Source organism: Seriola aureovittata, chromosome 6, assembly GCF_021018895.1.
Source record: "Seriola aureovittata isolate HTS-2021-v1 ecotype China chromosome 6, ASM2101889v1, whole genome shotgun sequence".
Lineage (NCBI taxonomy): Eukaryota > Metazoa > Chordata > Actinopteri > Carangiformes > Carangidae > Seriola > Seriola aureovittata.
The window spans coordinates 26,112,194-26,124,877 of record NC_079369.1 but is presented as its reverse complement, the minus strand read 5'-3'; the positions used below and the strand labels follow the sequence as shown (position 1 = coordinate 26,124,877).

Genomic DNA, 12,684 nt, shown 5'->3' with positions numbered 1-12,684 from the left:
AATTAATCTATAACAATAGTTGACTTATTAGTTTCTCGGTGCAAAAACATTTTCTGTTTCCCGCCTCGCAAGTATGAAGATCAGCTGCCTTTGTAAACTCAATATCTTTATTTTATAGATTTTACAGATGTTATAACGGATCAATTAATCAAATAATTCTCAGGGGGCTGATTGAGCATCCCTGTGAAACTGTGAAGTCAGAGAAGCTTGTGTCCTTCTCCACACGTACACACAATGACCGTATAAGGGCAAAGCTCGCTGCCCTCCCGATAACACGTCCTCGGCCTTTCGGGCCTCGGTCAGCTCTTTCTCATCTCCCTCTCTCTCACTCCGCGTCTATCTTTCCCTCCTTGCCACACACACAAACACACATTCTCTTTCTCCTTTCTTCCTCTGTCTTGCTTCATTTTCATGTCCTTCCTCCTCCTCTTTTCTCCGCAGTCAGCATTTCTGCAGCGGGCCACTGGGTTTACTCCTGCCACTTCTATTCTCAGACTTACGGCTGTTGTTGCTCATAAAGCAGGAACGTTGCGCTGTGATGTGGCCAGATGTCCCACGGCTGCTGCCTTGCACAACCCAGTGTGGCGCTTGCGTTGGCTGTATTGGCCAGTGTTTACCCAGGCCTCTGGGGCCTGCCGTGACCCTGTCGCTGCCACACTGTCGGGGCGTTTGTCCGTGCACTCCCGTCACCCACGGGGAGGGGGGGGTGGAGGAGTTGGCGCGTTGTGCCGCGAAACACTCCCATGGCACATTTTTTCATTCCTGCAGGGTATGGTTGTACAGTAAATCACAGAGTGCATTACGTAACCACTGATACGTGTTACTGTACAGAGACAATACGGAGTCAACATGGAGTTTATAAATTATTTCACATACTCAGTGTCACTCCTGGTGTTGTTAACGTCAAATGTGGAACTGTTGGATGCTGTATGCTAACTGTAGAATGTTTTACCATCTCATCATAAAACGTACAAAGTGAAGCACACTAGATTTATTTATTTTTGAGCAGGAAACCGGTTTTATGTTTTATACTAAACTGTGGGAAACTGAAACGGTAGACTCAGAAAAAAGCAGAGACATAATAGACTGTGGTGGAAACTTGCCAACTCAAATAAACTGCGCAATTTTCGTCACACTTTGCATCGTTGTCTGTCAGTACGATCCATACTCTTCCTGCTTCAGGAAATAGACACAGATGGATCAACATCAATTTTATGTATACTAACTAAGTAACTAACTAACTAAGTAGCACATTAAAAATTATTGTACATATTATATACGTTATAAGGCTGAACAATGAACCCAAATATAATTGAAGGTGGCTCACCCGGTAGAGCACATACCACGGTCAGTTCTTTCTGCAGCAACCTGAGTGCGTATCCAGCCCGGGCCCTTTGCTGCATGTCATCCCCCTCTCTCTCTCGCTCTCTCTCTCTCTCTCTCTCTCTCTCTCTCTCTCTCTCTTCTACAACTTTCCTCTCACTCCCCCCCGGACTGTCACATTAAAGGCAAAAAACTGCCCAAAAAATAACCTAAAAAAAAATCGAAATTGCAATATGGGTTAGGAATTTGTATTTACTTTACTAATGTACTTATGTTTGTGTATGGTTGTAATGGCTCCTGTCAGTTGACTGTGACTGGTCTTAAGGGATTACTTTAGCTCATAATTATTTTTTTTTATTATTATTATTTTATTTTTCTCTTTCATTGTCTTTGATGCTTCACCCCTGTGTTTTCCCTTGTACACTGCTCTGTATTTTGGAAAATTTGATAAAACAAATTGTTAAAAAAAAAAAGAAAAGAAAAAAAGAAATTGCAATATGGTAGGAGCTGCAATGTTTTGATAAAGGTAAAACGTGTCACAACAGACCGTAAATGAAGCATTGTGGTTCAACAGAGACACCCCGGCCTACAAATCATAGTCTCCACATGTGAGAGGAATATACTTGTTTGGTACAAGACTCAACACAAATCACATCATCCTCATTTTCAATTTCAAATTCCAACTGAAATCGTGACTCATATCACAACCACAATATTATTTTATTTTATATTGTTAGTGTACAGTGTGTAATTGTGACAAAAATCACAGTTAGTGAATAAAGATAAAGATAACAGAATCTCAGTAAAAAACTAAATGAAAAAGCTCAAATTAATAAATTCCCACTAATGACTTCTCTCTTTGACACCCAAATGATTTTAGTTTATCACTCTCCAAAACACCAACACAATGACATCACTAAAGAAGCCAGTGAGACATTGTGCAGATCTCCAGAGGCTGATGAGTTGTCATCACTCCTCTGTTCTCAGCCACACCCAGAACATCTCTGTGCACAGTGTTTGGACACTGTCCCTACGTGTGTCAACACACTTGTGGTGGAGAGAGAGAGAGAGAGAGAGAGAGAGATAAAGGCTCATTCATTACCTGTGTGCCGCCCCTCCTCTCTACCTACGGCTCCACTCGAATTATTAGTCACTAAGGAGGGAGGAAGTCAGTGATGTCAGTTTCAGTGGCCCTGACATCACCCCCCCCACCCCCACCCCCACCCCCCTCCTCCTCCCACACACAGGAAAAGCTGTGATGTCATTCTCCCAGGGTGCCACTGGATGTGTGTGTCTGTGTTTGAGAAACAAATAGATGTTTGCTTTTATGAGGAAACTTTTCCCTTTAATAACAAGCCTACTTAGACTTGCTCATGGCGTCTGCTAAAGTGACCCAGTGGTGACCAATCATCTCCACGGCGCAGTGTGGCGTGGTGTGGTGTGTCACATAGGACGGTCTGGCGGCTGCCGGGAATGGCTGGAGAGGGAATAGTGAAGCTGAACACCAGCCTCAGACTTAACTGTCCCTCTGTAGGATCCAACAAGGAGCTCTGTCTCTGTCTCACAGCGCCCAGGATGACTTCATCCCAACAGGAATGTGCTTCTGGTTTCTCTTACCGTTCTCGTAAACACCTGACCGTTCAACCAATAAACAGCCGATCCCCATTGTTCTGCAGCGAGAGGTCAGAATCGGACAGTCGTGGAGGAAAAATAACCCGGTGGAAATCCAGCGTGAAGCAAAGCAAACAGAAGCCTGCATCTGCCGGCTGGTTCACACCGCGGCTAGCTCCTTTCCGGTTAGCTTAGTTGTTAGCCATAACAAACAGCCCTCACACTGACTCTGAAGAGGGGGATTAGCGTTAGCAGGGGTGCTAAATAGACTCCATATTGCTGTGACATATGAGACAGTGCAGTATTCCGCAGATTCTTGGCAACAGTGATCAGCAGTGAAATCTGTGCAAATAACCAGCTCATGTGTTTATTTGGTCATCACGTTCAACAAACACACAGCACCTCAAAGTCCCCAAAAATCTAATTTTGACAATAAAAGTCAAAACCCGATTTTAATTTATAGTTATTAGCAGTGTGTTGATCCAAGGCTAGGCAGTAAATCAGCGCAGTAATATGTTTGGTGTGTGTATCCACTGTTGCTACTACTGACCAGCTCCAGTTGTAGCCTAATCCCCTGGTTTATTTGGGGAAGTCCCATCCATCTCTCCACCCTGAGAGCTCTGTGGTTCACGCTTGGCAGTATAGAATAATATACTGTTATGTTAGGAGAGAAGACCAGTTAGCATTGGGGAAGTTAGAATAGCACTGCCAAAGTCAATGCTACCCCTTAAAACACACACATACACACACATATACACACACACACACACATACAGCCGCTCAGCCTCTACATGCCTTGGCTTCATCTTTCTGCTTTTGTTGAGGTTGAGCCCAAAGGGTCAGATCGCACGATAGATTTGTAAGAGGATATGTTATCCATTTGTTTGAGAGAGGTTATTTTCAAAGGAGATCTTTGGATGGGAATGACTCGGTCAGGGGGGGCGTCGAGGAGATTTGGCGGTATCTTGTAAGATGGAACCCGGCACGGAGCAGGCCCTTTTTTTGTTTTTCGTGTCATCAGGTGTCGATGAGAAAACGGCTGAGCCCCCACCCCACCCCCTCCACACCTTCCACCACCTTGTGTCTCGTAGCCACAAAGGTGCTTCCCTCCGTCTCAGTCTGAGTTGGCGTCAGATGTGTCACGTGGTTGTTGAGGGTTCTACCTTCTACTCATCCCCACTCCCGCCCTCAAATCTGTGTTTGTTGTCTCAGGTCACCATGGCAACCAAGAATCCTGTTGACTGAGTGCTCGCTTTGAGTGGCGCTAATTGTACCGCAGGTTGAGGGCACCCCGTCGCCTCTCTTCAACCCTTGCCAGGCCCTGTCAGAGCCGTGCAGGCGGACGAGCAAACCCCAAGGTGTCGATGCGCCGTATTTTGATTTTGATCGAACTACGGGTTGCCGCCAGACGCAGCTACATCTTTGTCTTCGATCCTGGAGTGAAACACTTTGTGTCATTCACTCTCGGTTCTGTAATGTGGAGGTGGTGCTGTCAGTGTTGAAGTTCAAGAAAAACATGTATCACCTACTCCCCTCTCTTTCTCCATTCCCTCCCTTTCTTTCTCCACACCTTTGCACACCATGTGCCGTGTATCCATTTTGTTGCATCACACCCAATTTGAGAAAAAAAAAAAGGACTTTCTTGGTCTTGGTCTTGTTCTTCGCAACCCTCCAGCTCCATTCCAGCGCTCCTCGCATCACATTTCTTTCTGTCTGCGCCCTCCCTGTCAGTTTAGTCAGCCCAGAATGAGGACAGCTGTCTGTCAGGTGTGAATAGATGCTGTGTTGGCAGAGCCGAGCGCATGACCTATCTTGGATATAACGCAAATATTCTCCCCTCGTCAAGTCTCCAGAGATCAATTGGAATGTGAATTGTGCAATAACGGCGATGGCAGACACTGACAGGTCTTTGGCCTGGGTGGAATTTGGCCAACCCCCGACCCGGTGAAGATTCCTCCTGCAAAATTCCTCACTCTGTGCTCCTTGCAAGTCAGGTATTTTGTTCATAACTCAGGTCAGATAAAAGAAGATGGGTATGAGACAAGAACGTTTCCATTTCGATGTAAACAGGGTTCCGGAGTCGACCTAAACCCTTAAACGTGTGGGAGTTGAGATGGAAATTAAGGGTTGCATTTTTCACTTCAAGCCTGCCACAAAGCCTTTCACTCCCCAAGGCCATTGCTCAAAAGACAGAGTGGGATTATGGGATTTGCAGTTCTGGTTGAGTTCCAAAACAGGTGTGTAAACTCTTCATTGAGGTAACCTAAGGGTTCCTATGACAACCCTGTGGCAATCAAAATTATGTCTCGTCTATTTTTTTCTTTACCCACCTTCAGAGCGTTGCCAGTTCAGACAAGCTCACAACAAAAGTGACTCAACTGTCAGACATTTGGAAAATACTTGGAATGAATCTTTTAGTTCAGCTTTTTTAAGAAGAGTAAGCAATAACAGTCCTGTTTTTGGAATGTGGTTCGTTAGAGCAGCCTGGGTGACCAAGTCTTTCCACATTTTTATTAAGAAAAGAGAAAATTTAGTAACATCCTGCAAACCTTTGGACACATTCACGTGGTGATGAAAAACATGCGGCAGGTCTAAAGTTGGAAGACGAGACTTGGCTCAGGAAGGAAATAGATGTTCAACCTTTGTAAATGTAACATTAAAGACGAACTTGATAAATGTTTGACATGATTCAAGGCTTGAATTTACTCAGCTTTTCAGTTTTTTCCAGAGCTAATGTGCCATTCAGCTGAGCCATGACCACACATTATGTCTTCAAAATAACTGTCACAGGAGAGTGATGCAAATAAATCTCGCTGCGGTTGAATCTCAATCGGTAAATGCCCATAAATGTGCTCACAGACAGTAATATAAATGAGTGTGAGTCAGACATCTTGAGGTCTTAGTGTGTAAGGGCTGGGCCGTCACACAGTTTGAAGACAGACTTCATAAGTCACCTTTCTTTAGCAGCGTGGTTCTATCAACAGAATCTGTTGAGTAACCAGGGACGGTCCAGCCAAAATCCCCTCAAAACCCACAGTCCCCTCCCTGACTCCCCCAGACCAGAGCCCCCAGCCGACAGCTCCTGTCCCCATCCTGTCTGGGCCCACATGGCCTGGCTCTGGATGGGAGACATCTCTGCACATTTCTCCTCACCCTCCTCCTCCTCCTCCCTTTTCTCCCCATACTTCAGCCCAGCTGTGCCAACGAAGCCCGTGTGTTACGTTTTTCCTGTCGCTTCTGTGGCCAAAAACTGAAAAGGAATGATGGAAAAAAAAAAAATAAAAGAGACGGTTAAGTGAGAATGAGAGAGAGAGAGAAAGAGAGTGAGTGTCAGTTTCTGGCACGGGTTTTGCTGCCTGCTCAGTTTTCACGGCCCATGGTTTTATTAGACTTTCCGCCGGGCTGCGGGCAAGGTTAAACGTCCACCGCTGGCCCGCTCGGGTTCGAAACCTCCTGTTAGCCCCCCTGGCTCCTCTCCCCTGCCTCCAACCCCCCTCCTCCTGGTTGTCCTGCGGTGCCGCTGCCAGTAAAGGAAACACATTAACACCCGGGCCAGTAACAGTGTAGGCTTTGTCCACAGCCAGGCAGGCCGGTCCATTAGGCCCACGCTCTGGTCCACACCGCACCAATTAGAGGAGGCAGGGAGCAGAGCCACTCCAAACAGAGGTGTGAGCTTTACAAGGAGACTACAGGTGTGCTCGGGGGGGAATAATGGACTTTATTACTGATTGGGGGTACTGTGCTACACTGTATCCCTCTGCCACCTTTTTAAGAGCCAAGTCGGCTCTGCAGAGTTTTGACAACCTGCGTTTAACCTGCAAACCTGAGTTTCCCTTGGATGTTGGATCATATCACACCCCTGACTTCCAATTTACTGTAGTTACCAATCTGGGCTCTTGTTACATTGCCTCACCCCACCACGTCCTCACGTATGATATATGGATATTGTTCTGTCTTTTGATTTTTTTCTGACTAATCATTTAATCTAAGAAAAAAAAGAATAAATAGTGGGAAGTTTCCAGAGACCTCAGTGAAATTTTGAGATTGATGTGATTTGTCAGATCAACAGTTCAAAACTCAAGTATTTGGATAAAATAGAGAATCATTGGTAAGCAGAAGAGAAGTGAAGATGTTTAGTGCAAAAAATTATTTCCTGAATTTCAAAGAGGGATACAAAATAAAAAATAAAGGCTTACTAGTGTTTTAGATAGATAGATAGATAGATAAATGGGTAGATTCTTCATTGTCATTGCATTAAAGTATGCAACAAAATTTGGCAGCATATATTAAAATAAATAAAGACTCAAATCATAAATCATCATTTAAAACAGAATTTTAGATGGTAACTTTTTTAGCTCTATTGCATGATAAATGGCTCAAAATAATGAATTGCTTAATAGAGGACTACTCAAGTTGGGTGTCCATTTGCCCAGGTATTAAGACCTATACTGTTTAACCAGAACATCTCTGGTTTGATTCCAGCCAGGGACCCTTGTTGCACGTCTCTTACTCTTAAAAAAACTAAAAAAAAAAAACTCTTTCCAAGGGAACTTGCAGAGCTGTGAATTAAAAAATATAATGTTCAAAATCAAAGCAGCAGAAGCCAACATACTTTTAGTTCCTAAATGGGTCAAAATTCAAAAGCATGGGATCCTACACTTCACACAATGCCACTCGATGGAACCTTTTCATTACACCCTGACTGCTTGGTTAAAAACCCATGTCTTTCACAGGCTCTGTATAGGAAGTTCCCTCTGAGCCACAGAAGACGTTATACAACCGTTTCTGGAGTTCCCCTTTAAAATTATGTTCGATTAACTTTCTCTCCATTGATTAATTGCTTAATTGTCCCATCCCTACATGTGGCATGAGAATGTCCATGTGTGTGTAGCTGTGAGGTAGATGCCCGTTCCCTGTGGTGTGTGATAAGAGCCTGTCTGGCTGATGTGCATGAGAACAAAGCTGACAGTCATGGATGCATCAGTGGCAGATAAATAATTGCTGGTTAACATTTGACTACAGTTAGCAGGAGCGCTGGTACCTGTCAGAACAGATGACCTGCCAGGTTAGAGAAGGGCCCCCGGGCCACCAGAAGAGGCGATCATGCAAAGACAGTACGGGTCTGACATCAGAGGGGGTTTCCATCGACAGTTTATCTACGCTCTGTAGACAGGTGCTATTTCCTAATAAACGTGTCTATATTATTGATTCAAAGAACTGAGAACAATGGATGACTTTGAAGATCGAATTTTATAGCCTTTTGTTTTAAATTGTGTTCGTAGTGTGAGCCAGAGAAAGTCTGAAGACCGCACAGAGCCTCATATAAACTCCAGCTCAACATGGCGACAGAGCAGCGTTGACGCGGGGGCCCACGTGACCCGCTACCAACACACAACATGCTGTATTTTCTCAAATAAGCGTGTCTAACCTCCTCTGGTCTGTTTTCACTCAGCCTGCCCAGGGCTGTCGCTTTCCTATGAAATAATTACTACAAATTTGGTGCGTTCGCATGATTGGGTTCATGGGATTTTCCTGTGTCTAAATGGAGGCTCTGCTCCATGTCAGGGCAACAGTGATACAGTGTCGAGACAGAACCACGCTGTTAAGGCCAGGATGGGCTGCAGAGCTAAATGGCAACATTCATCTCAAGCATGATGAGTTTAAAAAGCTGCATGCAGGAGCTCTTAAGAGGTCCTGAAGAGGTTCACGCAAGGTTGTGGGAGATTTATGTACAGTGGAGATGTAGTGTCAGCTAAAAATAGCTAACTCTTTGATGCGAGTTTCAGGCTTTCCTTTGAAATGATATTTTCACATATCCCAACATGTCTGCCATTTGGCTTTTGAACACAAGACAGAAGAGCCCAGCCAGAGCTAAACCCCGCAAGCTCTGATAGGCTGTTTAAACCAAGATGGTGGCATTATTAGTCATGACACCCTAATATTTAGTGTTGATTTCCATCAGTATAATGCTGTGTTTGGGTTGGAGGGCTGGAGCCTTTATTCGCAGGCACGCCGCGGCATCTTCTGCCCCCGCAGCAGGAATAGAGAACACGACACTGGCCCTCAGCGTGCCGCCAAAACACCCAGAAGACTCCTCTAACCCTGCTAGTGGCACAGAAATAGTCATTAGGAGCTCATTTGTTTTCCCGCAGATAAAATCGCCATATGTGTCTCCTCAGATTGAGGGCGATCTGGCAGATGTACCCGCCGTCGATGCGGTGATTCTGGACTGGACACTGCACCGGCGCAGTCAGGGTGGTCCTGTTTGGTTGTCATTTTTGTGTGGAACTTCCCTGTTACTTTTTTTTTTTTTTGGTGTTGACAGACTGATGCTCTGAGATTTGCCTTGGCCTCCGGCCCAGATTTGACACCGAAACATTGAATTAAAGGGGAAAATGAGAGAGGAGGAATCTAAAAGGATCTAGAGGCTGTAATGTGAGGTGGAAAGGAATTGATTTTACTCAGGGTGGCTTTTTGCTTTGGCTATAGAAGACTTGGAGCAGTGGTAGAGGTTTGGAGGCCGTCCGTGTGTGTGTGTGTGTGTGTGTGTGTGTGTGTGTGTGTGTGTGTGTGTGTGTTTGTGTGTGGTGATGGAGCGATTGTAGAAGTTTGGTAGGGATCTCTAAACTCCATTTTCATGCAGACCTCGATTTCACTTATCTGCTCCTTGTTTCTCCGTGTCTGATGATCTGTGTTTGTGTGTGTTGGACCACGCTGAACCTCTGTGATATTTATATCCCATGTAAACTGTAAATGAATTCAGAAGATGCCAACAAATCTTTTTTTTTTTTTATGTATATGTTTTAGGTGCAAACTTTGTGACGCGTAAGATCAGCCGCTCTGTGGCAAAGATTCACCTGGGCCAACTGGAGAACTTCAGCCTGGGCAACCTGGACTCCAAGAGGGACTGGGGCCACGCCAAAGACTACGTGGAGGTAAAACACACACCATAACCGCACACAAGCCCGGAGAAGTACACACAAACTGTGCGTGCACTGCTTCAGAGTTGAACAGGGTTCAGATGTGCACATAGCATTAACGGCGTGTTTTCCCAGATCATTTGAGGCTGTAATATGCGATCTGCATGAAGCCTCCTATGATTCTCTGCCAAAAGAGAAACAGAGATAGAGAAGGAGAGGGGGAGCGGGAGGAGAGAGAGAGGGCCGCATGCTGTGAGGCCACAGACTGCACTCTGGTTTCCCATAACTCACCCATGTCCCAGATCCCTCCAGGCCCCCATCGCCATTCCCTGAACGCCCGCAGAAGAAAGAGAGATATTAAGGGAACGCTGCGTCCCGGGGACGATGACAGAAATACGGTGTTTGTGTTAACGTCATGGTGCCAGCAGCAAGCAGAGAGAGGAGAGGGGAGATGAAACGAACAGTGGGGTCGTCCAGGAGCAGACGGAGCTCAGCGTTTCTGAACGCCTCCGTTTTTTTCCCACCTCAGCGCTCATGTGTGTGTTTAAGGAAGCGCACATTCCTATATGTGCGTCAAAGTGTGTGATGGGTTAAGGTTGGAACATGTGTGTGTTGCTCGCCGAGATGAAAGACTCGACGGGTTGCCATGTCTGACAGCAGAGCCCTCACAGCGGACGGTGTTGTTATTAGGAGGTGATGGTGGCGCAGGGGGGAGGGCTCTTTGAGATGGGATATGGAATGAGGAGGTTACGCCGCAGTTTAACTGCAGATCACAGCGGGGGGGTCCCACGTCAGAGCGGGGAGGTAGTGGAACGCCGGTTGACGCCGTTGGGGTGGGGCGCGGAGGCGTCAATGGCGTCAGCAGTGTGTTGGTCACAAGTCTGCCGCTCAGTCACATCTTACTGTAACCACACTGAATAATTTAACCTCCTGTGGTAGGAAGTCTGACTTCAGTTGGAACCGGTTACATGGAAGAACAAAAGTTTATTGTTTTAGAAAAATGATCCGTTGTGTGATTTTATTTTCTCCCATGAAAACAGATTCACATCTGACAAAATAAGAGACAGGGTATATAATCGTTTTGATCACATTTTGGAAGCAAAAGTCCCATTTATTGTTTTTCTCAGACAACAAAAAACATTTTATGCCTTTTAAAGGATTTATGAGGAAATCTGATCTCAGGTCTGACGAGTTTAATTGGTTTTTGGAGCCTTTAACAGACCTACACGTTCTCAAGGGTAAATACTGTGTACGTTAGGGATTCATAATTAAAATGAATCACAGATGGATAATGGATACCAGTGTTTATGCTTATCCTTGCTCTATGATTATTTTATTGTTGTTCTCCTGATGAAATCCTTTCTGATCCCACAATTTTACCTAAAAAAACCTGGACCTTGTGAAAGGGCCTGATCAATTTAAACTGATTTTTGCACAGATTTTTCATCAACATGCATCATCTGACGAAATAAAAGACAGTATATATAATCTTTTTGATGCAGTTTTGGAGGTAAAAGTCCCATTTATTGTTTTTACAGATATGAGGTGACAGGAAGTTCTAGGTTGAGTGCACTAAACTCGAAGTGAGATGTAGAAGCAGCACAACTGCATAAAAAGTCAAACGAAAAACCTCAGAACAGACCCAGATTCTGCACTTCACTAACGCACAGAAACAAGAGGATGAAGACGAGAAACAGGAGAACAAAAGGAAAACAGACTGATATCTACGTTTCTCCCGATTGTTGGGTCACATCCAGCAGGTTTCTTCATCCTGCTAACTTCAGCCTGTCTTACTGACCAGTTGTGTCCTTATGTGTTGTATGTGCAAACCCTGTACTGCTGGATGTGTGTGTGTGTGTGTGTGCGTGCGCGTGTGTGTGTGCGTGTACTCGCCTGTCCTGGGCGCCCTGGCTTTGAGACGCTCCAGGTTTCCTGTGGGAACTGCCGACATTCCAGTTCTGGTGAATCAGGCACCTCCTTGCCGCGCGTCTCCAGTTTCGGAAAGGCAGATTTCGGGAAGCCAAACAGAAGCTCGAGGTGCTGAGGGGAACTGAGGTGGAGGATGAGGAAGAAGGAGGAGGAGGAGGAGGAGGGGTGGGGTGGGGGGGTTGTAGATGAAGGGAGGAGGCAAACAGACTTGTGTTTGTGGGACGTTCGTACATTATGCAAAAACGAGCCATCTCTCCTGCTGAAAGTTCACCCCACCCTGCAGACCATCAAAGGCTGGCGACTGTCACCACCACCCGACCCCCCCCCCTTCTCTCTACTTCTCTGTCTCACTTTGAAATATCCATCCATCCCGCCAGCGTCAGCAGTGTGTTACCATGGCAAAGTCAAACAACTAGCAATGTGTAAACAGAACCATGTGTGTCTGCTTCAGGCTGACAACTGCTTTTCCTCCCCTCCTCCCTCCCTCTCCTCACCCCACCTAGGACAGGGAAATTGCTTGTAATTGGCTGTGGATGGATTGCGGGTGGCAGGAGGGGCGTGCTGTGTGTCTGCTCTAACGACGTCTGAAGGCGTGCGGCTGGCTGGGCATCGTCTCGGCCGGGTATCGGGTGTCTGTCCCCGGCAGGCAGACAGACCCGGAGCTGCCCAGCTTTTCTCAATGGAGCCCTTCATTATTATTATTACTGTATTACGGGGTACGAGCCGGGAGCCGAACGCTTTAGAATAAGATCAGGACATAAAATAATTTAAATCCTTCTGATCTCATTTTTCCTCAAAGGGGTTAAACTTTGGACTTTTTTATGACTGTGTTTGAAACCTTTTATTATTTCTTTTCAGTGTGGTTCTCTGTGATTTGATGACACAGAACAAATTTCTGAAT

The 12,684-nt window shown here is 45.6% G+C and overlaps 1 protein-coding gene across 1 annotated transcript in view; it reads left to right on the top strand.

Moving 5' to 3' along the window:
- Nucleotides 1–12,684, top strand: part of gmds (GDP-mannose 4,6-dehydratase) — a 183,887-nt gene that overhangs the window by 67,981 nt on the left and 103,222 nt on the right. Inside the window, exon 7 of the mRNA XM_056378553.1 lies at nt 9,742–9,869. Coding sequence (XP_056234528.1) covers nt 9,742–9,869 — 128 coding nt within the window. The remainder of the gene's footprint in view (nt 1–9,741; nt 9,870–12,684) is intronic.